The following is a 27,226-nucleotide window of genomic DNA, read 5'->3' as shown; positions in this document are numbered from 1 at the left end:
TAGGTCTTTGGGACGCAAAGATTCTGTGCATATTTTCCGCATGTGTTACTGCTTTTACCGGACAAACTTGGACAAAATATAGTGTGAGTAGTAATATGCATCCTTACATCAGAGACAGTTTAGCAAACATGTTCAGATACATACAGAGCACAAGAAACATGGAAAAGACAGGCTTCCTGCTGTGTTTATATTTTTAGAGGTTTCTTCCCGATGTTATAGATACTTTGCTGTTTTTAGGAAACATTAATCATATAGACGCAGTTTACAGTTGTGGCAAACATTTGGCTGATGCTAGGGGCAGATGTTTTGTGGACTGATGAAGTGAGCAGAGTTAATACAGCAAACGGACGATAGATGTAGGTTTTCATGTGATACTGATGCATGTTACTGTTATGTTGTGAACCCAAAGAATAAAATAAAAATGAAAACTTAATCCACCCTAAGAAACTTTTAAGCATGGGTGTAGAGAAATTCTGCTTTTGAGTTTTGTGATCGTGACAAAAGTGCACAGATAGAGGAAAGAAAGGCTTCCTCTAAATATTATTGTCCATGATGCAGAGACGCTTATTAATCTCAGGGGGAACACTGTAGCCAATTTCTTTATTTTTTTTCTGTAGACTGTAAACGTTTGGGTTTGACATCAACAGATGAATATGAGACAAGAGATCAATGTTTCAGCTTTTATTTCCAGGTATTTAGATCTGGATCTGATACACAACTTAGAAGATAGCATCTTTTCTTTGAACCCACCCATTTTTCCCAATACTTTTGCGGGGGAATTGAGGTGTGTGTATGTGTGTGTGTGCTTCTGCTATCCTATTATGCTCAGTGGCCCATTTTAGAGCATTGTGATCTAGCGCCGTGTAGTTAATTCAAATTTTATTCGCTATTAAGAATCTCCATCTGCACATTTGTCGAATAAATGTGATGCAGTAAATGTACAACAGTTCTCTCTAAATTGCACTTGAGTAAAATCTAAAAATAGAGCAGAAACACGACTTTGCTGCATTTAGCCGTCCGACCATAGATATGTCATGAGAGGAAGCAGAGCAGTTGGTTCATCGTTTTTCTTGCCCTCTGCGCCTCACACCTTATATGGGAAAGGATTTAGTTGCGCGAACAAGGGCGGAAACGCAGCGCGGTGTCAGCTGGGTAAATTCACCGACATACAGGAAGAAAGACGCGACGCTCTGCACAGACGCTGCACACTCCCACGGCGAAATTGACAGCGATAATAAAAAAGGACCAAATCAGTGCTTCAGCAGCTAAGCAGGTAGGCGACGCGCAGCGGTTTCTGGCTTTGTGTGACTGTTAATCGCTTGCGTCTGGCGATGAGGCGAAAGGGACGAACGGTGCGCGGCATCTTCTTCCTCATCGCGGGACGGAATCATTCAGAAATTATTTATTGTTATTGGTGTGATGCTAACGCACCCGGTTAGCCGAGGTTGCTGCGCTGTTAGCCGCTACATTTAGGATTTCACAGACACTCGACGTCTCAATATGGTTAAAGCTGCAGTTATTCTGCGACTTCTTCTTCCTGCGAGACGCTGCTTCACTGAAATGTGGAAACTTCATTTTTTTTTTCCTGCAGACAGTTGCAACATTAGCAGGGGTGGGTGGGTGTGAGCAAATCCAGGAAATGCCGGAACAGCCAGCAGACTCAACAACAAGCAGGCTAAAATAACCGTAACAATGCTAATAACCCTTAAATCAACAGCACAAGCTAAACATCCTACGTGCTTTGGCAGATGGGGACAGTTTGTCAGGTGCCAAGTTAGCTTTGTCGCCGCCGGTGTTACGAGACATTTTGTGTGCCCTGCACATTTGTCCCCTCGTCCCTGAAGCAGCTCTCCAGCACACGTCTACGCTCCTAATGGAAACTTGTTTAACTGTCGGGAAACTGTTTCCCCCCCCTTTTTTTATATACTAAATCTAGGCTGGACTAGTAGGAAATTGTTTGTGGTTTAGGGTAGACGCACCTTAGCGGGGACACGGGATTCTCTACTACACCCATCCCTAGTTTTGCTAGCTAGCTTTAGCCTCGCTAGCATCACTGCTCGTCTTATGGAAAGCCCGGTTATCGCATTAACATCGGCGGCTTGGACTTGATTTGTTGCAGCCTTGAGTCCACCAAACTAGGTCTGCGAGGGACAGTACAGGCTCACCGCCATTGTGTTGGCCTACTTCTGCCTCTGCGCCACAGTCATAAGTCCTGTGTGTTTTGGTTTTATCCAGCGCATATAGAAAAGGGTGCAGATGCAATGTGTGGCTCCAGGCGGAAAAGTCTTCCCACAGGCCTAACCTACTTCACTGCCCCTGGATGCTGATGGTGCTTCATGCAGAAACTTTCTGCAGTATGTCCACAAAACTAGGTCTCTGTTGTTGGAAGGGCGGGATATAATGGAGGATGAAAATGTTGAGGAAGTACATATAATCCATGCAAAATGTACATTTCCATAAAACTGAGACAAAGACTGCATAAACAAGGGCCCCAGACGCCTTAAAAGCTCCAGGTCTACTCTACTTTCTACATAACTTGATCAAGGCTAACTGAGTTTCAGTCGGGATTAACAAATCCAAAACAACAATCAAAACATTTGCCTGTCAATACTTTCTGATTTTGTTATCCTCTCTGTGGCAAACAACTGTTTGCCTATTTAGAAATCAAAGTAGTTTAATGTAAGTTTTACTCAAGCAGGTTAAAACGGTGCATTTATTGGTTGTATACATTTTAACTATGCCGGCCCAGCTCATGCACATATAAACCATTTTTCCTAGTTTTTCGAATGTGCCATGGACGTAGTGGTTAAGCCCAGTCATCTTTCCTTTTATAGTGCTCAAATGTAAGAAAAATGTTATGGCGGGCATCATTTCCTGGCGTGAGTCATTGCTATATCTGCCTTCAGGTCTCTGGAAAGTTGTTTTTTCCCTCCTTACAGTGGAGTTTACTCAGTGTTCAGCACTTAGCTTGAGTATATGTAGCCCCGTTCCTTTAGGAAATACTCCCCAGTGTCTAAAGAGGTTTGGAAGTTGCTTTTAGTGTTTGTAGGCAGGATTTAGCCATCTGCAGTACCCTACATTTAGGTGTATGCTTGTGGTAAATATTACTCCCACACACCCCTTTTAGGGGCCACTCCCTTCTTGTATTGCTTGTGAGTCATGGCTCAGCTGAGACCAGGAACCAAAGTAGGTGAACTGCAGGTACACCATAAATGCTGCTGTGGCCCTGAACATTTGGTTTTGTAGGTCAAGAATGTGTCCTGCTATGGTTATATTTATCTGCAGACCTCGTGGAAAATTTTAATTTACATCTCGAATAGTAAGGCAGGGATGTGTTGAAATGGAGTTGTCTGGAGTAGTACCATTCAACCTGTTTAGGGTTATAATGCTGCTGATTCACTGGTCTGTTGATGTGATTTTTTTTTTTTTGTTTTGTTTTTTTTTAATGTAATAGCTTCAAGACTGCTGTAGTACTATTGTACTGCCTACAACAACCTGACTAATATGGAGCACAGGAGCAGGCCTCAGTCATATACTCCAATGCTCTTTGAGCAGCTTTTACAGCCATACACAGCTGCAATAAATAAAAGCCTTATAAAACACAGAGTTTCCTTTGATCTACCCCAGATCCTATATTGATGGAATTTTAACCCTAAACTAAGCACACACTATTCTACTAAAATGTAGTGTAAGTTTTTCTGTGTATGCAAGATTACAAATTATTATGTTTTATTATATTACAAAAAGAACCTTTTCAAAATTGTTTTAAATTGTGTCTGTAAAAATGCTTTTCACTACTAAATCAAGTCGATAAAATTTATTGAAATGTGTCTTTAAATGTTTTATTTTGTCTTTCCAAAAGCTCAGAATCCAAACCTGTTAGTTCACAACAAAACACAATAACACACAAGCAGAAATTTCCTACCACTGGAAAATCTGTAGTTCTTTTGCTGCGAATGACAAAATTGATTATCACAGTCTACAGATAATTTACTTTGAGCCCCGTTTTGTTTCTCCTTTCACAGACCTATTTCGACTGAAACTGAAAAACTGAGGTTTAAATCCAGCTTTACCGTCTAGATGACATGATGTCCATATATACAACTTAAACTATTCTTTCCTGTTATTACAACCAGTAGAGTGCAAACAAATCTGTCTTCAGCTTTTTCTATCAAACTCAAAAATGTTAGGCGCTCTCTCCCTCATCGGATACGTCCAGGTTTAGTTCCGAGCGTCAGTAGAGAAAGTGAGACGGTCGCTTTGCGGACTCATTAGTGAGAGTGGACCCACACTGTCAGCCATGTGTAAGTACCTGAGACTGAAGACGGGGTACGGTTCCATCCAAGTAATGTTACTCTGTCTCATTAGGCGTGTGTAGGATAATGCTGGACTTGGAATGAATTTGGTTAATCGTTTACTTGCAAGTAGTATCAGTTTCCCCTGTTGGCCCCCCTCCCCCATCTGGCTGTCATCAGATTTTGTCTTTATGTTGTGGCTGTTTTCTAATAATTTAGCTTCTGCACATGAACTTTGTTTTGTTGTGTAACTCACTAAAATCTTTAGCTGGAATAGTTGGGATGATTGGACACGTCTGCACTCTGCAGCAATCAATCTGCATACTTTTACTCAGCGAGTCCTTACCTGCTTTTAACAACACTCCCATTCTGCTGCTCAGCCACTGTTAAGGCGGAATTGGGTGTCGGGGCAGGAAAAAGCTTCCTGAAAACTGACAAATACAAAAGGTTTGCAGGACGTCTGTGTATTATTTGGGTGCTCATGCCTACTTTTGTTCTTGTAATCGTGGTGTAGAACCACCATAGTCTTCAAATGACAGCCTCCAGTGGGAAAGCTATGCCTTCTGCCATTTCAGATCAAACTGAGAATTTATTCAGGCAATGCAGAGTTTATAAGACAACATGTTGTCCTCTGACAAAGTTGCTAAAGCTGGCTCATACACAAGCAGCACAGCATGCTATCATGCTAAGCAGAGTGTAGTGATTATTACAAAAATAGGGAACTGAAATTACAATTAGGTTTTTATTTTTTATTTTTTTTTCTCTGTATCATTCAGCCTTAACCGTCACACACTCTGATTACACTGTAGTTTCCAGCCTTGAGGATCTCACAAGATGATTAACTGAAATGTGTGTCCTTTTCATCTTTCAGGCTTTATTACTTGATAGTTTTCTCAGGAAGAAATAAACTTGGATCTGTAATTAAAATCGTGACCACATTTTGTCAGACTGTACAGTATCACCTTTGAGTTGTGACTTATTGAGCATGATTGTTGGTAAACCGCCTGCTTTGGATGAACCATGTTTCTCATAAAACTGTTTATATTTGAGCCTATATTTGATTAACATCTGATTTCAGGCTGTTACACATATCATTTCAAGACTTGTAGGATTAAATCACCTAATAGTACATAGGCCCAGGATGCAGAGCACTGCAGTTGTTGTCCTACCCAAGTAGCTAATTTTTAATTACACTAATTCCTCTCACCTTGTGTCCCAGGAGTAATTCAGTCCCCAATTACAAGGTTGGAACAAAGTACCTCTGTGCCTCACACACCTGTGTTAAAAACTGGAAAATATATTGTTTTGACAGTTCAGCGGCTGAGCTTTAGTTCCAAATAAATGGTCTTTCACAAAAAACTTGTAAAATGTGCTAATGCATGCAGATGCAGTATGTCAGAATGTGCAGACATTGTTATCCTGGTTGGGCTATTATTGTTTGTGAAGATGGATCGAGCATAAATTAGTGGGCGGGAACACCTTTTTTATTTTTTAGCCTGTTGCGTCAGTTGAGATCTCAAAGAGCTTAAACAGTTACAGAAATGCTATAGTGGCAAAAACAATTTCAGTGGCCTCTAGCAGCTTTTTAGTATAATGTGTGAGAGAGTTAATGCTTTGTGCCTGCTCTGCTTGTTTTAACTTCTCTTATCCCTCTTCTCCACCTGACAGGTATGGCAGAGTTGGCGAGTCTAGTGCAGCGGCTGGAGGTGGCGGTGGGCCGTCTGGAGGCAATGTCTGGGCCCGGAGGCTCTGCTGGGGGAGGTTAATATCATAATATTGTTGTTATGGAATAATTGAAAAACATGTGCATGAATACAGTGTCTGTGTCGGATATCATTGTCCACTTTAAGTAAGAACAGGTTAAAAACATGTTTGCACAAAGACACCAAAGTTTAACGTGTTTGATTTCCTCATCAAGAGCTGGAAACACGGTGGTTTTAATGGCAGATTTAATTTCTGTCTGCTGTAAAACATCTAAGGATGTAGTGATGGTCATTAAAGCGTCCACCTGCTGTGTTGACACTATGTCTGCCCACTTTAAAAAAAAAAAAAAAAAATGTCTTCAGCTACTAAGCAATGGTCTGTTTTTTTTTTGTGTGTTTTGTTTTGTCTGTGTGTGAAATCTAAGCAGTATCAAAGATTTCAACCTTAATAGATCTAATATCCAATATATAGTATCTGCTCCAGTTTCTCATCTTTTGCCACTTTGACTTCTAAACTGAAACCTTTTTATTTTTCTGTTCTTTTGAAGTTTACTGCTGAACTCTAATTTCCCTTTTTAAATGTATAACTTTTTATTACTGTTAACTCCACATTTCTTTTCTTTTTTTTAATAAGTTTATCTTGTTTCAGTTTATCGTGGCCTTTTAAAAAGTTTAAATGTGTTTTTGTTTTTTTGTTTTTTTTATCACCTCACACCCTTTCTTTACTTTTTTTTTTTTTTTACATTTTTACAGCTGTATCAATGTACGTCGAGGCCTACGATGGGATCATCAGTGGTCCTGTGGCTGAGTACATCTCCCTCAGCCAGAAGATAGGAGGCGATGTCCAGAAACATGTAGGTTACAGTTGCAATTTCTCTCCCATCAGCTGTCAATTTCAGGTTATTTAATAAAAGGCTTTATCTTAGTTGGAGCTCAGTTATTAAATTCTCTCACTCCTCCTCATTGTCTTTGCTGCCAGACTGCTGACAACACAAACACAGTCACACTAAAGTAAATTAAGTTTGTACTTGCAACTGGTTCAGAAGTTGACCGCAGATTGCAATGAGAGCTGGAGCAGCAAACGGACACATTTGTAAAAGGCGCAGTGTCACTGCTAAGTTCAACTATCATGATGAAAATGTATAGAAAAACTTAACCAAGACTTATTTGAGGTACTTTTGGGATGCATAAAGCAGGCATTGAAAAATTCAGAATATAAAAGTGATAATCATGTTTGTCAGTATTTTAAAATTCATAATACATGATACAAGACCAAAATCGTACAAAAACACTCATCTTTGTATTTCTGTAAATCCATCTTCACGATTTCTTTGTTCCTCGTGTCCTTCCAGGCAGAAATGATGAAGCAGGCATTCTCCAATCAAAGACAACTCCTTGTTACAGCGTCAACCTCCCAGAAACCCTCTGATGTGAGTTAAACACACTGAACTTTTTGAATTCTGATCACCGCATTATGAACATTACAGAAGCAGAGAATCCATACAAGAGTGATCGTGTGTCCAGATTGAGTATCGACATAAAGAGGAATAATTTGTCTTTCATTCATGAACAAAGAAAGACTCTGCGGTATTGATATTACAGTTGGTGATCCAGACTTTTACTTGTATTGGTAAAAGTACCTGCACATGTGCTTAATGATCATAACAAATTACTTCCATATTCTGCATTGCTTTATAAAATAGTTCCTATTTTCTTGGCTTTTTCATGCAGACACAAAGGGGTGTAAAATCTAAAAGTTGAACTAAGATCTGCCCTAATATTTTAACTGTGAAATCTTATGTGGTCTCTTTCCGGTTCAGGCAGTCCTGACTACTCTCCTGCAGCCGGTGTCCAAAGCAATCCAGCAGGTGCAGGCGTTTCGTGAGCAGAACCGCTCCTCACCATACTTCAACCACCTCTCTGCTGTCAGCGAGAGTGTGCCTGCCCTGGGATGGGTCGCCATGGTGAGACTGGGGAGAGAAGTGCTAAGCGGAGAGATAAAAGACTTTGTAGCTGTGTGTGTGTGTGTGTGTGTGTGTGTAAGGGGGGTGGGGTGGGGAGGATAAATGAGTATATAATGGCTGGAAACAAGCCTTTCTTGGATTCTGTCATCACTGTCTGTTGAGTGACAGCTTCTTGGCTGACTCACACACTACAGAAACAGAGCTCCTCTGTTACAGTTTAGATGATTAACTCTTTGTTTGTCGTTGACTCTTATGAATAATGTATTAACTTTCCCAGTACTCATAATCGATATTCATTCTCAGTATGCCTACTCTTGTATCTCAGGAATCTTAAACACATTAACTTAACAAAGTTTGAAGCAGAAGTTTCACTGTCAATAACATGATGCCACTCATGTTTTTTTCATGCTATATATGAAGGTACTGCCAGGAGGCAATGAGCTTACAATTCTTTTTTTTTTTTTTTTTCAAATGTTAATACCTTTTAAAACAATATGTTTTTAACAGCCAGAAAAAAGAGAGAGAACCAAAAAGGGGGGAAAAACAGCTGTCACTTGGCTTAGTTTAGCTTCACACAAAGACTGGGCCCATTTCTTATTTCCCAAAAGAACTGTTCCATTAATTAACCAGCTTTAGAGATGCTGATAGGCCTTTTTTAGTGTACAATGTACTTCTGGTAGACATGAATGCGCCTGTCTTTATCTCCATATTCTGTGTTTCAGGCTCCTAAACCTTGCCCTTTTGTTAAAGAGATGCAGGATGCTGCCATGTTCTACACCAACCGTGTGCTCAAGGATTACAAGGAGAAGTGAGTAAAGTTTGTCTTTCCTGCATTTTCTGCAGCAGTGAACTGGTCCACACATCAGATGAAGTGTAACATTCTAGAGGGATACTTTGTGCAATTAGTTATTATTTAAAAAACAATTTTTACCAGAGTGTGTGTGTGTGTGTATAAGCAAAACCATCAGAGCAACTTTAATGGGCAGCCAGGCAGTTTGCAGGACCCATCTGTCTTGAATCATTTCCTTCCTCTACACTGCTTTATGAAGTACCCCAAAGTTTACGGAGTCAGCACTGCAACATGATACGGTGATATATGCCGGTGATAGACTACCTGTGTTTTAACCTGAGCTCGAAGTGTTCAGGTAGACTGGTTTTACCGTTAAGTTAGATGGTAGAAGTTATTCAGATTAAAATCAAGCCTGGTCATGTGTAAGAGTTGGACACCCGTTGTATTCAAATAGTTAAATGCAAACCTGTAATCCATTGTTTATACAGCATGAGATAATAGCTTAGTATTTAAGTTGAGTTAGGAAAATGTTGCCTGTTATATTTTTAATAGGAAATGTCTAGTTCTTGTTCTGTGTACGAATGCACATCCATTGTCTGTCTTCCTGTTGGGCAGACAAACCAGGAAAAAGAAGAATAAATCACCCCAGAGGGAGGGAGGGGGAGGGGGGGATAAAAGCTTTAGATTTAAATGTGAAAAGATCATCAACAGATGATCCTGTTTCCGTTTCGTCCTCACAGGGACAAGACACATGTGGACTGGGTGAAGGCCTATGTCAACATCTGGACTGAACTGCAAAACTACATCAAAGAGCACCACACCACTGGCCTGACCTGGAGCAAGAGTGTGAGTCAAATAATTAGATTTAAGAAAAATCTAAAGAGTGAAAATGGGAATGAGAGTGAGACATTTATAGACAAACTTGTTGTGAGTTTTAACAGTAAACATGTAAAAATGTGAAATTTACAATATCCAATTTTACAAATGGAGATTAAGTAATAGGAAATTCAATAAAAACTCCTTTGAAAATTCCTGTGCTGGTAAACAAGTCTCATCACAGAAGTTATCTAATAAGGGGAAATTGCTTCCACGTTGAATAATACAGCCAGTGGATATGCACGAAAAGTGACTGGAAACAAATGGAAAACCAACTTCCTAGATGTTACCTGAGAAATCCAAAAGTTAAATGTGCTGTAACACCCTATAAATGTTCCAATCAAACAAAAATTACCTAAAATTTAAAGGTGTGTGTTTGTTTGTTTGCTTTTTTTTTGTCTGTCATCTAATTTAAATGAACTACAAACGCTTCTGGACCTAATGTAAATAATTTTGAAGCAATTAAATACCGTGTTCAGTGTTACTCAAAACTTTTGTACATGTAGACACTACCTTTATTTTTGCAGCTTTATTTTATGAAAGGAAAAATTGTAATTGTAAATTTTTCTGAACATAAATAGTAGTATACTGTTATATAATATAACGCCATAATATTATTTTTTTTTTTTGGTGCTCACTGCAGGGTTCAGTAGCTTCAGCCTCTGCAGCTGCTCCCAGTGCTCCTGCTGGTGGATGTCCTCCACCACCTCCCCCTGGACCTCCTCCACCCCCTGCGGACTTTAGCGGACCCTCAGGTGGCGGTGGAGATACTGGTGATGATGATCGTAATGCTTTGTTTGCCTCCATCAACAAAGGCTCCGACATCACAAGGGGTATGCAGTAGGGGTGTAACGGCTCACAAAATTCCCTCTTCATTTCATTACAGTTCTGGGGTCACATAACAAAACAAACCATAAAATGTTTAGTAACCTATTGTTCCATTCCTTACAACATGTTGTAAGGAATGGAATGTCATGCTTTTGAGCCTGAAACAGTTTATACTGTGAACTGACAATGTGGTTTCCCTGAAGGCCTGAAGCATGTGAGTGACGACCAGAAGACCCACAAGAATCCTGGCCTTAGAGGTCAGAGTGCTGCAGTGCGTACCGGACCAAAACCCTTCGCGTCCTCCCCACGACCCGCTGCACCATCTGCCGCCCCAGCTCGCACGCAGCCCCCTGTTTTGGAGCTTGAGGGGAAGAAGTGGAAAGTGGTAAGATATTGACTCAGCCTCACTACAAAGTTAACTGAGAGGTGGAAGTCAGGCCCTGCTCTAAGCCAGAGCTGAATTTATCAAAAATTGGGGGGGATTTATCACTATAAAAAGCTAGAATAAAAAGGCTATTCTTCTGCAGTAAGATCAGCTTGAAATCATGCTTCAAACTATCTCAACGCTTTTTCCTCCGTGTTCACTCTGCAGGAGAACCAGGAAGGAGCCCAGGACCTGGTGATCAGCAACACTGAGCTGAAGCAAGTGGTTTATGTTTACAAGTGTAATAAGAGCACTCTGCAAGTCAAGGGCAAAATCAACTCCATCACCTTAGGTAAGAACAAAATGGACGTTAATAGGGGTCTAAACTCATTTTCTAAGTGATTTTTGCCTCATTGAAATCTTGTCACACAGATGTGATGCACATTTTTCTACTGACACTTCCAATCATGTCCATCGTGAATAAATGTATTTAAATGTGCTCAGAAAGAGAAGCGAGGGAAGAAAGCCCATCCTTACAGTCGCAGAACCTAATTGAGAATGATCACGTTAAAATGTTCTTCAGTATCAAAGTAATGCAGTGATAGTAATAGTAAAAATAGTTAACTAGGGATAATTTTAATAGGGTTAATTTGCAGCAATGTAAACAATTGTAGGAGATGAAAAAATGTTGGGGCCCAAAGTTATCTGAATGCCTTCCTGTGAAGCATTTGCTTCATAGTTCCTGTCTGCTAGTTAAACCAATGAAGTGGCTGCAATCCAAAAGTTGACAAAAATAAAAATCAGTATCACATCAGGATGGGAAAAACTTGCATTAAATTTCCAAAGATTAACTCTTGCAGTCATCTAAATGTGTTTGTTTCTCTCCATCAGACAACTGTAAGAAAACAGGGCTGGTGTTTGATGATGTTGTGGGCATCGTAGAGGTCATCAACTGCAAGGATGTCAAAGTCCAGGTGTGTACCAACAAAAATCCGCTTCTAGAAGCTGAAATGGGTGCACAAAATCATCCGTGGAACTGGAACATCCACTCAGTGAACTGTAGTATGACAACAATCTACTTTACATTCATGTAGTGATTATATTACTGACAATTTAAATGTTTTGTTTTCAAACAAAGGTCATGGGCAAGGTACCCACCATCTCCATCAACAAGACTGACGGTTGCCACGTTTACCTGAGCAAAGACTCTCTGAGCTGTGACATCATCAGTGCCAAGAGCTCAGAGATGAACATCCTGGTACCCAAAAAAGATGGAGAGTTTGTGAGTATCCTCTCAGGAGGGGGAAAATGGAACATTAGCATGGGGTTCGCTTGGTGCTTTATTAGCCTCTCCAGCTACTGCAGGATGCAAATGTATTTGCACTAGCACAGATTTAATCTAGTGACTAAACTGTATATCCTTATCTGCTGAGTTACATGAGACTATTAAAGTAAATAATACCAAGCTTGAGGCAGCAGCTAAAAAGCTTAGCATAAAGGCAAAAAAACTGATAGTTACTTCACAGAGAGGTTGTGAAGTCACTCTGCCTACTAGTCCCAACCCCCCAGTCAAGAAGTTAAGATGATCTAACCAGCTATGGCTTTACATTCAGAGGTAATGTGCACCAATCAGCCACAACCTTGATTGTATTAATGCCTTAGCTGATCTCTTAAATATCTATAAAATGTACAGCGAGGTCTTGATGCTGTAGAGTGAAGAGGATGCTTTAGTAAAGAGGGCAGCATCAAGACACTCTTTTTTTTTTTTTTAGAGTGAATGACCACATTAATATCCCAAATGTCTCAACAGTTAAATCAGCAGTGTTGTGAATTTTATGTCTGAATATGTATTTTATTTTTTTCAAAGCCTTTCTAAAAGATGACCACTTTCTCTGTCACTTTCCTCTGTCAGACGGAGCTTCCCGTTCCTGAGCAGTTCAAGACCGTCTGGGACGGTCAGAAACTTGTTACCACAGCAACAGAGATCGCTGGATAGATGGGGGCAACATATGAAACAGCCGTGCCTCCTCGACACATCCCCACTTTTTTTTCTTTTTTAATTACAGACACCTACCTGACTGATCGACCACCCCACCAGCTAACTCACACAGATTCAGACCTCATGTGTTAAATCTCCCTCCCTTCCTAATCAGCCAATCACAGCTTAAGCTGTCCCTTCCATAAGCCAATGAGAGGACTGCTTACTTTACCTGGAGCACATCCTCCAGCCAATCAGCAGGGAGCAGCTTGTCTTTCAAATTGGTTTTTCCTGTGAGCACTTTCCAAAAGCACTCAGTTTTGCCAATAGCTGGGATGCTCTTTACAATTTTTTAATGTGGATAATGAACTAAATTTAACATGTAGACTAGCCAAAGTGGGAGCAGACATTCCTCTGCAATAAAGCACTGCAGCCAATCAGGCACCTACTGTCAAGATGCTTCAGGTTATTATTTTCCTTCTCTGCCTGCTTCAGGAGGGGCTGGTGTAGTTAGTTGTGGCCTGATAGGTTTCTGTTTCATTATATGCAATTCACTTGTGAAGCAGTTGTCAAAAAAAGAACATTTGTAGAGGATAACGACATCCATATCATCTCCACTGACTGTAACAATATTGCCATTTGTCGTGGATAATAAGTGAGTCTGTACTTAGTACATGTGTAGGAAGAAAAACAAACCCACTGTCTAGTCCACATCATGAAACTGTTCATCTAGATTAACATAGCAGGAAAATTATAATTCAATGTGTTTTCCTTAAAACTCACACATAGGACATTCCCTAGTATTAAACATTCCATGCGAGGAGGCATGTAAGGAAAAGTCTGCAACAAAGCGCAAAGAGATGTTGATACAAAGTGGAAGAGAAAGAAAATAAGACTAATTTGTGTTCTTGTTGTTGAAGTCTTCACCTCCATCTCCGTCTCTAGATTGGAAACAACTGAAATCATCTGTATAGATGAGTAAATATTAGCCCTCACAATCAACATCTCTTACTCCAAGCCACATCGACACCTTTTGGTTATTTGCAGCTCTTTGCTGAATTTTCTTTTATATTGCTTTTTTTTTTTTTTTTTTTCCTTTTGGGTCCAAAATCAGACATTCTGCTTAACAGTACTGGAGACATTAAACATACTCCAATAAAACATTTTGGTCTGTTTTTTATTGTTAAACATGTTATATGTACAGATTCATTTGACTTATGTTTTGTTATGCTTTTAAAAAGGTTTAATTTAAAATATCTAAAAACAGCTCAGTCTTTTCATTAGTGCAGCAGAAATTAAAATTATTTGCCTTAAAATATACACAATCCTGTTTTAGTCACTAAACACTTAAAGATGAACTGGAGCATAGCATTCAACGGCATTTTCAGCGTAAATAAGGCAGCAGATTTTCATCAAACCACTTTCCAGTGAACTGGAGGTGGTCTCCCTCAGAAGACAGAAACACCAGCTTTTTGGCCTTGTCCATGGCTGCGAGGCCCAGACGATCCTGAGAGTAGACACACAAACGCACTTCAGTGTGGTTTTATGAATTCAGCCGTTTATTCGTGCCAAGATGTGTAAAAGATTGTAAATACTAGGCAGTTAATGAAGAGCTAACACATTTCCAGCAATCGGCTGCACTTTGATGCCACTCACTGTTAGCTTCATGTTAGCATAAAGACAGGAGACATGGGAAATCAGCTGGTCTGACTCCAGCCAAAATCCATCATCAGCACCTCTAAGCATTAAACATGTTTAATTCATAAAACAGTGTAATGTTAATCATTTAATAATTCATCTTTCAGTGTTTGTGTGCTGGACTATTTCCTGTGTCTGCGCTGACTTGAGAGCTGCTGGTTGATGTTGCATTTGGACAGAACCAGCCGAGCTGTCCATTTTCTGACTTTCATTAATGTTGCTTTCACTTTGTGGCAATGATTATGGGATAAAAAAAACAGTTCATAAATACAGCATAGGCTAAACCAAGCTCTCTGCTAGCTGTAGCTACAGATGTGAGTGATCAGTCCCTTTCATCTCATCAGCAAAAAAAGCATAGGGCATCAGATCCGTCTCATAGCTTACAAAAATTCCCGTTATTGGACTGGATATGAGGGAAAAAAAAAAATGAAATGCCTTTGGTCAGGACAGGTTTTTGTCCTTAAATTCAGAGGACAAAAACTCCTCAGACCATAAGCTGTGTTTCCTAATGACTTACCTCTTTATACAGTACGCTGTCCTGTAGAGTCTCTGTCTCTTTAGACTGACCAGTTTTTAGGAACCCGAACCACTACAAGGAGAATTGGGACAAGTGTGTTTGTAACTGCTTTAATACAAACAGCAGTAAATACAGACATAGTACACATGCTGTGCACTCATTATTTGCAAATTGTGTTTAAAAAAAAAAAACACTGATGCTCAGTTCATTACCTCAGTATCAACAGGATCCACTACAGTGTCTTTCAAGAACTTGACCATGACAAACTTCTCCAGCAACTGAAGATTCGTCCTATAAGTCTCATTTACACCCTAAAGCACAAAGATAAACACACTCAGGTAATTAGGCACACCCACCTGAAACAGCCAAATAGAACTGTCGTGCAATAAATCCTCTCTTTATGAAGGTAGTGATCCGTTTTAGCTGCAAATGTTTTATAAAAGTGCTGATTTCACTGATGGTTATATTTAAAAAAAGTCTGTGCTGCCATTGAAGTGTACTGTAGTGTACAGGATGGGGTTTCTGTTACTTAGCCTTGCTTCACTGATATAAATGTGTACGTAAATACACACAAAGAAGAAAAATGACATCAAAAAGAAACATTTGCAGACTATAAAAAATATCAAATGTTGCTATAATGAAAACGTTGCATGTTCAAGTCTGATCCGGTTTTGTAAATTCTCGCGGTCACATACTGACCCTCTCCTGATTGATGTCAGCCAAGAAGAGGCTGTACTTCTTGTAGAGGTCATCCTGTAAGGGGTCGTGCCAGTACTGGGCCTGTACCAGGCTGATAACCACAAACACAGCACTCAGTCAGTGCTAAAAATCAGTTCGACAGCAACAACAAGTTGCACAGCAATGATGAGAGCTTCAGAGTATCAGGGCGATAAGCAGCCCTTCAGAGAGGAAGCCATGACAACTTACTGTTTCTGCACCAGGTCACTGTAGGCTCCATTGTTTAGAGCTTTGCGTATCCAGTCGCAGATATGAGAGCTCTCTCCAGGACATTTAGGCAGCCCGTACACTCCTGAAGAGTGAAAACACATCATGGTGAGGTCTAATTGTTTTGGGGGGGGGAAGGCCATGAGCATCGAGGAACTGTAGTTCTTATCAAATGTTAATTAAGTTTTAAATGAGTGGACGTTCAGGGAAGTGAGCGGATCTGGTGTTTTGGCTCTTCCTAAAAACATTACCTTGTTGCTGGCCTCCGACAGAGATCAGGGTTTTCATTTGTGGGGTGGGACAGCGCTGAGCCACAGCCCTCCTGTGAACAGAGGAACAAGGAAGAATCACAATGAACTTTCTCATTCTTGTCAGGAGATAAAAGATTTTGCAGAGAAAACAAACACTGCAGCCTAAACAAGAAGCTCAAGTCTAAAGTATAATCGGATCTTTACACACACACACACACACACACACACACACACACACACACACACACACACACACACACACACACACACACACACACACACACACACACACACCCACACACACACCCACACACACACCCACACACACACACACACACACACACACACACACACACACACACACACACACACACACACACACACACACACACACACACACACACACACACACACACACACACACACACACACACACCTCTCCCGTTCTCATAATACAACCATAGAAAGTGCAGATCAGACGTTACATACAGAAATTGCCCCCCTTGAGAGAATCCCATAGCATTGTATCCTCCCTTCAACTGAGGGTCCTGAGCCAGCTGCTTGCACACCATGGACACCTGCTCATTCACATCCATGAAAAAGCCATTTTCTGTGTCCTGCAGAAGGAGAAACATCAAAGTTCAAAGCATGACAGACTGATCCTCTCTCCTCGTTTTCTTTCTTCAAAGTCACAGTGTCACTACGGATCAAAGCAAAAAAGCAACAGAGGCATCCTGGTTTGCTATGAATATCAACACAGAGAAATTACATAGTGACGCTGTAAAGGAGCCATTTTTCTGATGTAACTTTTGCCACAAGCGCTGCAAATGCCACCGAAAAGGAATCCTAACATGTCATGTGGATGTATCAATCAAAGCGGCTGTACGCCTGTTCACACGTGGCATTTGTGGCCCCACAGTTTCACATTGATTGTGTTTGTGCAAGACAAACGAAGGACATGAATGCACTTATGAGCCTTAAACAAGGTCTCAGTGAAATGTGACACGGATTTATTAGGTTAAGTTAAAGAAGTCGCATTTTAGCTACAGAAACAGCGTAAAATAACAGAACACTGGCGTTTTACAATACAAAACTCATGCATGGAGCAGAAACACACTGGTAAAAATGTCAAAGAAGTGAGTGCAACTCCACTTGGAATGAAACACTCGACTACAGACACGTTTCCACTGTAAAAGTTTTGGCTGATGAGAAATATAAGGCTTTACAGAGTGAGAGTACCGTACCTCTATGACACTTTTCCCAATCATCAATGAGAGCACGTAAATGCCAGGGATCTTGCCTTCGATCATCTTCTTTATCGCTCCCATGCTGAGAGGGTTACAACAGCTGTCACCTGGTGAACAAATGAAGATTCACTTTGGTACCACCTAAACAATTGGGCTTAACTTTAACATCAGCTCAATCCCATTAGTATAGATTAAAGGTTTTCAAACTGGGGAGGAGCAGAAGAGTTGTAGAAGATCATGGGATCATACTACTTGAACTTATCAATAGTCATATACTTACATATGTAATGGTAAAACCTAATTTTAATGGGACCAATTTGCCAAAAAGTAAACACATATAGGTTAAAAACCAAGGGTCGGGGTTAGGGGGCTCGCAATGGTCTTGATTCTGTAAGAGGAGGGAACTGAAGTGAGGATGTGGATGCCTTGATCCAGATGGTGCATCAAAAACTGAGTCTGTTATTACTGTAATCTTCTAAATTGTTCTTATAGTCAAGAATCACAAGCAGTAAGCAAAGTCTACGAATGGCTAAGAAGTACCTCAAAGGCAACTGAGATTTATTTGGTGAGAAAGGGAAGAGAAAGTTTTGTTTTTTCACTTCTCCCTCCTGGTTTTCCCCCCAAACCAGATTAGAACCTGCAACCTCACACCAGAGAATTTCTCACATTAAAGATCAACTATAGCATTTAGCTTTATTATCCTATTGTTAGTCTTAGGGGGCCTGGTGGCTCCGTGGCAAAGCATTGGGTTGGAATGCAGAAGGTTCAATTCTCGTCACACCTTAGTTGACCTGTCTTAGATCATCCATCAATCTTATTGTTGGTCTAACTGTTTACGAGAAGTGACTTTTTTCTGTTTCACTTGGACCAAAAGGAAGTATCACGTTCGGATGGATAGTACAATGTGTTGTACTGAGGCTGTTAACTTTTCTTCCTCATCACAAGTGTTTAAAATTACGTACAGGCTAAGTACAGGCTCTAAATTTACTTAAAGTTCACAAGAACAAATACTCCATTATGAAACCGATTTCTCTGGGTACAATCTGACTGCGTTACTAATAAAAACAAAGTATTTGAGATCACTATTGAACTTGCTGATATCATAATTGTACTGTGCAAGTCTAGTCCTGTTCTGTTCGGAGTTCCTCGTAAATAACGGTTCTACAGAAATTGAAAAGAAACTCCAGTCTTATTAAGTTTAATTCATGGACAGATTCACGAAAGGAAAGGTCAGAAAATGTATTGACACCTTCAGCTAGAAACATGAAGAAGCAAACATTGTGGGATAGACACCAGTGAAAGATCTCCTATAGACTTGGCGTGGAAGAAATTTTAACCACTCTGTGTACTGAACGTTGCATTATCTATAAATCTACATCATCAATCATTCGTTCATTAGTAACTGAAAGATAAATAAAATGAATAAGCATATAAGTAACATGAAATGTAAATATTCCCGTTAAGTACAAGTACCTCAAAACTGTACTCAAATACATTCCTTGAGTAAATGAAAGTGAAAACATCACCACAGTCAACTTGAATCAGGAATTTTAGAAACAAAATACCCCTATATGTTTAATAATGTCAATTATGTCCATTTTATTTTGAACTTGGTTGATTTAAATTCAGCTTCCTACATATAAATGCAATGTTTCCATTCTTCCAGTGTAAGATTGTGCAGCATACTCACTCACCCATCCCATGCCACAGCACCAGTGGTACAGTCCCATTGTCGGTGTCCCGAACTGGGCTGCTAGCAACAAGTGGCACTAGTCCAAACAGGAGAAAACAGAGGACGGCTGCTGTCATCCTGGACCCTGAAAAAAGTCATAAAGCAAACATTCATTCATGCAGCAGGGAAGTAATAATTAGCAGAGAAGAGACGTAAAATATAATAAACAGGAGAACTAAATAAGAAAAACAAATGTTGATTGTACAATGTTTTTGCTTCTGTGATATTTTGCCTAAGTTGTTCCACAGTCCAGCACCAGCAAAAGCTTGTGGCGATAAGATTTCAGAATTGCTCTGAAGACCCGAGACTCCTCCCAGAGATCAGAAAATACAAAAACTCCTTTATGACCATGTGATGCAACACAGGGAGCCAATTAAAACTGGTTCAACAAGTGAACTGCTTTTAGGTTGTGCTTAAAAAGTATTGGACTAGTTAGGAGGGAAAACACTGACTTTGGTGGGATGTACACAATCTGTGAGAATGAAGGTTAACAGATCTTTTACTTAGGTCTAAATATCAATAATAAGGTGTAAAATTACCACATTAGACGTAAACAGTTCAAAGTAGAATCAGCAAAATGTTAAAGTACTGCGAACAAAATCAAATGCTAATAGAAATTCGTAACATATTAAGAATCTCTTAACATTTTTATTTATTAATACTGTACATTGGTAAATATGCACTTCCTTTCCTTCACTGTGTAAGAGTCTGAAGTGTGTTTATTAATTGGAAAAAGCAGAACTGAACCTATGATGTTGCACTGATACAAAATATGTTTTGATAAAAACAATTGCGAATAAGTTTCACTTTTGCACTTTAGACGTGTTGTGAATAAGGTGTCAATTTAAGAAAATATCGGTTCTGTCAAGTCGTCAAAAATGTGCATGTACGTGTATCTGACAAACAGTCAGTCACTCAGTCAATGTGAGAACAGAAACCGAGGTTTATGTATTTCCAGTTACCTGGGGTGATTTCACTTCTCTATACCTGCACCGATATTGTTTCAGACATATCAGCAAAAGGAATGACATTACAAAAAAATAAGTTCTATGTTTTCAAGTAGTCAAGGGTTCGATAGAAACAGTTAGCCAAAACAAGCTAAGACCACATGGTTTACGTCAAATAAATCCATATAAAATACACTATCACAAACTGCAATACCAGATTTAAGCAACACAAAGGGTAAGAATCACCCCACTATTCAAACACACATATTGCATCGCTGTAATAAGCACAACTAATGTATAAATTCGACATTATTCACCGTGTGTGTGTGTTCTTCCTCCTTCTGGTGGACTACTGTCACGTGACAATGTTTAGAAGGAGCAGCCAATCACATTTAGAGACTGCGATTAAACTCGACAGGGAGTTTGTGTTGCCAGGTAAGGTGGTTTTCTGGTACAATTTAAGTTGAGCGTGTTTGGACCATCGTCTTGGTTTCTCTACCCAACAAAACGTGGGCTGCATCCTTTTTTCTTTTTTTTTTTAATTTAAGGGAAGGATAGAGCGAGACAACGATGCTGTAAAGAAGGGACAGGACCATGAGCGTGTTCTGACCAATAGGTTTTGCACATTTCACTACAACAGGATTGGACCATTTTCAGTCATAAATCTGTGTCATAAACAAAATGAATATTCATATATTAAGATAAGGTGATGACTACACTTTCCAAAGCTCTTATCTATGATGCACTACGCAAACATTTGCTAACATTCAGTGACACTTACAAAGCTCCAGAATTTTGCTCGACAGTTATTATTATACTTGTAATTTTTTGTCAGTAAAGTAATGCAGTGATAGCTGGCTGACAATACTGGCTAACATTCAGAAATCAGGCTCAAAATGAGCTCAATGTAACTCACTTAACACTTCCTGTTTAATGTACATTTGTTCACATAAATAAAAACGTTTTTAACACCATTAGTTATGTGTGTCTGCTAAAGAAAAACTCATTTTGTTCACATTTAACCTAATTTTATGTACAGAAGAAGAAAAAAAAACCGCTGTATCCACCCTTTGTCGGCCAAATCTGGCAACACTCACGGGGGCGGAGATGTCTAACTAGTGGCTGTATCCTCTGTAGTAATATTTTTTTTTTACTTTTGTATGGCTTAAATAAATAAACAAATGGCGACATTGCAGTGATTTACCCTCTTGCTACTTGTTATTTAAATGTCCACGTACTTTGCGACCTAGCGTTAATTGTAATACCCCGCTACAGCTGACAGTTAATTAGCTTGTCATGCTAGCTCGTTTTTGAAAATCCTCGGGTTGTTTAGATACAGTCCGGGAAAAAAACTGAAAATACTGCGCGTTTACAAGGTGAAGGTAACTCCTGCAAAAACTCGGGATGTCGATCCAGTATGAAGAGCCCACGTTAACGGGGAGTTACGGTGGTTTGGGCTCGTTTCCCAAAAGTTTTGGCTACGGGGTGGAGGAGCCCGACATGGAGGAGACCTCCACATCAGCTGATAAACCGAGGATCCTGCTGATGGGACTGAGACGGAGCGGAAAATCGTCCATCCAGAAGGTGTTGTTTTTGCTTTCATTTTATTATGTAGCACCTCATCTCTCAAGTATTGGGACTGGGCTGAAATAGAAAACTACCAGCTGCCAGTTTATTACGCACCCCAGATAGTCACGTCATTATAAATCACACTATTACAGAGGGGAAACGTTTTAGTTTTGGACATTGAAAGTGAATCTAAAAAAATTTTGATTTGTGATCCTCGTGTGTCCCTGCCCAGGTGGTTTTCCACAAGATGTCACCCAATGAGACTTTATTCCTCGAGAGCACCAACAAAATCTACAAGGACGACATCTCCAGCAGCTCCTTTGTCAACTTCCAGATCTGGGACTTTCCTGGCCAGGTGGATTTCTTTGACCCCACGTTTGACAGTGAGATGATCTTCAAGGGAACTGGTGCTTTGATCTTTGTCATCGATGCTCAGGCATGTTGTCATTAGTATCATTTGGGGTTTTAAATACTCTTGTTTTCACATGTTAAATGTGCCTCTTCTGCTGTTACTAGGATGACTACGTTGAGGCCCTTGGGCGGCTCCACCTCACTGTATCTAGAGCCTACAAAGTGAATGCAGAAATCAACTTTGCTGTGTTCATCCATAAGGTTGATGGTCTGTCAGATGACCACAAAATAGAAACTCAAAGAGACATTCATCAGAGGGCCAACGACGATCTGGCTGACGCCGGCCTGGAGAAGCTTCACCTCAGGTGAGTTCCTGACCTGTCTGCACCAGTTAGACACTGAGTTACTGAGGGTTTTAAAAAGCAAAGCAACATGGAGCTGCAGATCGCTGCTAGAAACATTTGTTTGTTTTATTTGTGCTAGGCAAAGGTGAGGTTGTATGTGATCCAATGAAACACCAAAGTGAGAGCTGTTGCTAAATAATACATCTACATCTGGACTGCTTACATAGCACTTTTATCCAAAGTGTTTTACAGTGTTGCTCACTTGACCCACCAGGAGCAACTTGGCTTTCAGTATGTTGCTCAGCAACACTCTGTCAGGAGTTGAACCAATGACCCAATGGTCCATGGACAACTGCTGTAGCTTCAGAGGGGACATTAGTTGCTGTCATAACTAATGTCCCCGCCCTTTTTTTTTTTTTTCAAATATGCTCTGGTATTGCAAAAATGTCCCTAGAAAGGTCATTTAATTCGAAGGAACACGGTGATAACATGGTTTAAAAAAAACGAACAACTGCTGAGTTTTGTAATTAAGTGTCTAATAAAGTGGCCATATGTATTCTGTGTACATTTATTTTTAATATTGTCTAAACCATCCCAGTGTAGAATAAGTGTGTTAGTAAAAGATTCTAATGTGTTAGTTGGCTGCTGTAGGACTACATTTCCTCTTAGGGTTTATTACTAAAGTAGCCTATTATTTATCAATGGATCTATCTACTATCAGCATGGACAAAACATAAAGTAAAACAATAAAGACAATCTACAAGGGGCAAAGTACTAGAAAAATACATTAGCAATATGCAATAAATTGCTACCTTTTTTTTTTAGGAATTCTACACTAATCATTTCTCATAGTGACATAACTGGATTTTTGCCTTTTTGTTTGTAATTTTGTGGCCTCTAACTCTTCTGTCTGCCTCTGCCCTCAGCTTTTACTTGACCAGCATCTACGACCACTCTATATTCGAGGCCTTCAGTAAAGTCGTCCAGAAGCTCATTCCTCAGTTACCGACCCTGGAGAACCTATTGAACATTTTTATATCCGTATGTTTTATTTGTTTTATGATACAGTCAAAAAGCATTTCCTTTTCGCATCCTCTTACATTTGCATGCTTTGTGTTGTTCAGCATTCTGGGATCGAGAAAGCTTTCCTGTTTGACGTAGTTAGCAAGATTTACATCGCCACAGACAGCTCTCCTGTGGACATGCAGTCCTACGAACTCTGCTGTGATATGATAGATGTTGTCATTGACGTCTCCTGCATCTATGGGTGAGATGAATTATACTTTACAAGTGTTGGCAACGTAAATTTTCTTTTTATCGAGGGGTTTGAATGTGCTTCTCCTTCTTCTCCCTCCTGCCAGGCTCATGGAGGATGGCACTGGCTGTGCCTATGACAAGGAGTCTTTGGCTATCATCAAGCTCAACAACACTACGGTGCTTTATTTAAAAGAGGTCACAAAGTTCCTCGCTCTCGTCTGCATCCTCAGAGAAGAGAGCTTTGAAAAGAAAGGTTTGTCATTGCACTGTTATAAACAGTTACATTGGCACGATCAGATGGCAGGTTGCTTATACTAGAGGTCTGATTAAAAGCCTGATGCTGCCAACTGAGAGGTATGATGGACCGCAGGTGTATCAGCACCACTTTTGGTTACGCTGTCTGTGAGTTGTCAGATGTTTTCTTCACTTAAGAGGGTTTTATCTTTTCCTGTTCATGCTTTCCGCTTCCCCTCCCATGGTAACACACACTTCTATCCACTCATTTATCAACTATGTTTACAACCTATACTGTTAATAGTTGTGGAGGATTTCGCTCGTGCACACTACAAACCGTGGCGTAAACAGACTGTGGACTGGAACAGAATGATATGGCTAGAATTATATTATGGTTGTACAAAAATTGCCCACATTTTTTAAAAATGTTTTTTTTTAATTGTTGTGAGCACATTTAAGTTGAATCTAGCCACAGGTGGCCGGTGAGCGATCTTCTCATTGGAGCCAGATACATCAAACATGAATGTGAATCATCAACACAAAAACTCTTGGTCTGTAAAATCCAAACAGATCAATAGCGCTTTAAATGTGAATGTAGCCTGTGGCTGCTGGTTGTTGAGCTGTAAAGTCACTGTACAAAGCCAAGGAATAGTTTCAGTGCAGGTAACACTGTTATATAAAAATAAAATAAAAACCATTGTGGATATAATGAACTAGACAATGTATTTTGCTCACATTGCAAAAGATCTGTCACCTTTATATTCACATACTTTTAAATGGTCTATTCGTTGTCTTTGCAGGTTTGATAGAGTATAACTTTCACTGTTTCCGAAAAGCCATCCACGAAGTGTTTGAAGTCGGCTCCCCGTTACAAGGCGCCGTCTGGAGACCAGCGAGCATGTCCAGCAACAACTTGAGTGGTTTGAAATATGCTGCACTGAACGGAAGTGCTGTTTAAGTGAAAGGGGCAGCTCTTCAGTTTACCTGAAGTGTGGCGATGGGTTGCAACAATACGAAAGCACACGTGCCTCTTGTTCTGCAAATGCTGCCTGGATTTGTGCCACTGAATGTGAATAAGTTGGAGAAGCACAGAAGTAAGAATGACAGTGGACCTTCGTAGGTCCAAGCGACGTTTCATGAGCCTTTAGAATAAATGTGAACTACCTGATTTTCTCCATCTGGCTTAATATCAAATATATTGTTCATGCTCACAGGTGACAAGGCAAAAAAAACTCGCCAGTGTATGTTTAGAATTTTGTTTCCACTTTTCTGCACATGTATCCGTATGAAAATGTTAAAACTTCTGTCAGTTATGTTTACCTCGGCCAGTTAATCCTGTTTACGCCACATGCAAATACTGGGCACAGTCTTCATTCGTGACCTCAAAAATGACTGGGTTCGAACTCTACTTCCATGGTTCTGCTCATTTTACCTTGACTTATTGCATGCTTTAGGTGGCTTTAATCCCCAGGTACTTCACCGTGTTTTCTGTTGATAATGACTCATGCTGACACGGGCTCTGCTCATACCAGGACTGTGCCAGTTAGACCATTAGGGCGTCGGTGGATTCAGAGACTGCTGCAGTATGTTGGTCTTAATGGTGTCTGGAAATAACCGAAATTCATGCAATATGTTATGTAGCTTCATGGACATTTTGCCTAAATTTACTACACAGATATTTTGGTTTTTGGTGCAACTTTTTTTTAGTGTGTAAAATTCTCTAATAAAATATTTTTCATATTCTGAGTCAACCGTAGTTATATATGAAAGAAACTTAACCTAATAATGTTTTTCATCTATTGGCTTTTTCGTCTTGTTTTTATAATCACTGGTCTGATAATTACAAGGAACCCTATTAATATATTAGTAGCTTATAATTTTATTAACCTTTCTGATGTGCTTTTATGACATAGCACCTTAGGGTGAAGTAAATCTAGATGGCCCACGGGTTACATCTAGTAATGGGGAAACTATGAGAACTAGTTATCTACTGCAAACGTCATCATTTCTAAGTGCAGCATATTTATCTGTAATGTATTTTTTTAATGTTAACTACTGCAGATCTGTTCTGCTTCTCAGCACCCAGCCTCACCCTGCTGAGGACCTAACCACGCAAACCTAACCCCCACAACAAAGGAAAAAAGAGGGGAAATCCCTTCCAACAGACTGATCCTAGAAAACAACAATAACATTTAAATGTGATAATTATGGGATACTTAGTCATAAGTATATAAGGCATCAAATTATTATGGTAGCTTATGTTTTTATAAAGATTTACTACCATATTCATAATTATGAAATGAATACGGGCAGAATCCTTTCTCATAACTATAAAATGTTCTATGGAAAATGACTTTGAACAGCAGGTGGCAGCACATTTATGTGTAAATGTTGATGGGTCAGAATAATCCGATTGTTTCATCCACACAAATACTTGTGCAATGATTCAGATAAAGGACACTTTTTCCGGGAAGACCATTAAACTCTATTAAAATGTTGTGTAAATGAGCTTAAAAATGCCACACGCGTGAAATAAAACCCTTCCTCACTTCATATACATCCTGACTTAATGGATAGTGGCAGGATGGAGCCACAGCTGAAGCCTCTAATTGTCCCCAGACCTCCTTCTCACCACTGTGGAAAATAGAGGTCAATGAGGGAGGAAAATTATATTTTGTTCTCTACGATTTTTTTTTTTTTGTTCAGTGCTTTGCAGTTTTGCTTCAAACCACAAAAACTTTCAGAATAAAGATGAGAATAAAGGAAAACCTGAGAGTTGGAAGACAGAGCTTAGTTTGTGTGGGCCAGCAACCTTATGGAGGATAACACACACCGGCACAGTGTCTGTAAGCGCAGGGCATTGTTCCGAATCTAAACTGCAAATTCGTAAACTTATTTATATTTTGTCAATTTTGTTTGTTATAGCTGCAACTAAAGTAATAATGTAAGACTTAACCACTGAGTCAAGGCCTTCTGCTGCTGAAAGCCGCAGGGTGCAACTATACCTCAAAATGTGTATCAACAGATAATAAAGGCTATAAAAAAAGTATATGAACAGTCATTAAATAGTGTGAGGAAAAAACTGCAAATGCTTTGTAACATGTATAAAAAGTTACTACATGCTTATATAATATGTGTAAACTGTTACGTTTTTAACACGTCCTCGGATATTGTTTTACGCTTGAATTACATGTGGTCATTTACAAAACGTTAATATGGTGGTAAGAATAAAACATATTACAACCCAAAAGACTTCTTATTGTGATGTTATGTATGAAAACAAAAATCCTGTAAGAGCAGATTAAACTACTGCCACAGCTGCCAGACTATTTTGGT

General features: G+C 39.7%; 3 protein-coding genes across 4 annotated transcripts; 2 read left to right on the top strand and 1 right to left on the bottom strand.

Annotated features, from left to right (window-relative positions):
• Nucleotides 1-1,117: 1,117 nt before the first annotated feature.
• On the top strand, nucleotides 1,118-13,959 carry cap1 (CAP, adenylate cyclase-associated protein 1 (yeast)). Its single transcript, XM_067496002.1, has 13 exons — nucleotides 1,118-1,273; nucleotides 5,964-6,056; nucleotides 6,752-6,852; nucleotides 7,351-7,428; nucleotides 7,819-7,962; nucleotides 8,685-8,770; nucleotides 9,493-9,598; nucleotides 10,272-10,461; nucleotides 10,660-10,841; nucleotides 11,049-11,172; nucleotides 11,712-11,794; nucleotides 11,959-12,102; nucleotides 12,733-13,959. The coding sequence occupies exons 2-13, from the start codon at nucleotides 5,966-5,968 to the stop codon at nucleotides 12,814-12,816; spliced, it is 1,413 nt and encodes a 470-aa protein (XP_067352103.1). The 5' UTR covers nucleotides 1,118-1,273; nucleotides 5,964-5,965; the 3' UTR covers nucleotides 12,817-13,959.
• Nucleotides 13,957-20,599, bottom strand: ppt1 (palmitoyl-protein thioesterase 1 (ceroid-lipofuscinosis, neuronal 1, infantile)). 2 transcript variants are annotated; one of them, XM_067496030.1, is made up of 10 exons: nucleotides 20,453-20,599; nucleotides 19,151-19,273; nucleotides 17,454-17,563; nucleotides 16,699-16,826; nucleotides 16,210-16,280; nucleotides 15,941-16,043; nucleotides 15,713-15,803; nucleotides 15,226-15,324; nucleotides 15,014-15,085; nucleotides 13,957-14,305 (listed from the first exon to the last, which is right to left on the bottom strand). In XM_067496030.1, exons 2-10 carry the CDS (start codon nucleotides 19,263-19,265, stop codon nucleotides 14,183-14,185), a joined length of 912 nt encoding a protein of 303 aa, XP_067352131.1. In that variant the 5' UTR covers nucleotides 19,266-19,273; nucleotides 20,453-20,599; the 3' UTR covers nucleotides 13,957-14,182. The 2 variants fall into 2 exon arrangements, with proteins under 2 accessions (XP_067352131.1, XP_067352140.1); XM_067496039.1 differs by lacking the exon at nucleotides 20,453-20,599 and adding an exon at nucleotides 19,394-19,534.
• A 606-nt stretch (nucleotides 20,600-21,205) lies between these two features.
• rragcb (Ras-related GTP binding Cb) lies at nucleotides 21,206-25,630 on the top strand. Its single transcript, XM_067496016.1, has 7 exons — nucleotides 21,206-21,719; nucleotides 21,937-22,140; nucleotides 22,221-22,420; nucleotides 23,326-23,440; nucleotides 23,524-23,666; nucleotides 23,761-23,909; nucleotides 24,691-25,630. Exons 1-7 carry the CDS (start codon nucleotides 21,540-21,542, stop codon nucleotides 24,846-24,848), a joined length of 1,149 nt encoding a protein of 382 aa, XP_067352117.1. The 5' UTR covers nucleotides 21,206-21,539; the 3' UTR covers nucleotides 24,849-25,630.
• Nucleotides 25,631-27,226: the final 1,596 nt, after the last annotated feature.

This window comes from Channa argus, chromosome 1 (genome assembly GCF_033026475.1).
Source record: "Channa argus isolate prfri chromosome 1, Channa argus male v1.0, whole genome shotgun sequence".
In the NCBI taxonomy this organism is placed as follows: domain Eukaryota; kingdom Metazoa; phylum Chordata; class Actinopteri; order Anabantiformes; family Channidae; genus Channa; species Channa argus.
Note: the sequence above shows the minus strand (reverse complement) of the source record. Positions and strands in the feature narration are given on the sequence as shown.

What these genes read in the sequence shown, in the direction of transcription:
- ppt1 (XM_067496030.1), bottom strand. Translation starts at nt 19,265, where the DNA reads ATGACAGCAGCCGTCCTCTGTTTTCTCCTGTTTGGACTAGTGCCACTT. An exon ending in TCTCAAGGGGGGCAATTTCT is followed by an intron (nt 16,281 to 16,698) that starts GTATGTAACGTC and finishes CTCTGTTCACAG; the next exon opens with GAGGGCTGTGGCTCAGCGCT. An exon ending in TGTCGGAGGCCAGCAACAAG is followed by an intron (nt 16,044 to 16,209) that starts GTAATGTTTTTA and finishes TTCACTCTTCAG; the next exon opens with GAGTGTACGGGCTGCCTAAA.
- cap1 (XM_067496002.1), top strand. Translation starts at nt 5,966, where the DNA reads ATGGCAGAGTTGGCGAGTCTAGTGCAGCGGCTGGAGGTGGCGGTGGGC. An exon ending in GCCTGACCTGGAGCAAGAGT is followed by an intron (nt 9,599 to 10,271) that starts GTGAGTCAAATA and finishes TGCTCACTGCAG; the next exon opens with GGTTCAGTAGCTTCAGCCTC. An exon ending in AATCAACTCCATCACCTTAG is followed by an intron (nt 11,173 to 11,711) that starts GTAAGAACAAAA and finishes TCTCTCCATCAG; the next exon opens with ACAACTGTAAGAAAACAGGG.
- rragcb (XM_067496016.1), top strand. Translation starts at nt 21,540, where the DNA reads ATGTCGATCCAGTATGAAGAGCCCACGTTAACGGGGAGTTACGGTGGT. An exon ending in TATTGAACATTTTTATATCC is followed by an intron (nt 23,441 to 23,523) that starts GTATGTTTTATT and finishes TGTGTTGTTCAG; the next exon opens with CATTCTGGGATCGAGAAAGC. An exon ending in AGAGAGCTTTGAAAAGAAAG is followed by an intron (nt 23,910 to 24,690) that starts GTTTGTCATTGC and finishes TTGTCTTTGCAG; the next exon opens with GTTTGATAGAGTATAACTTT.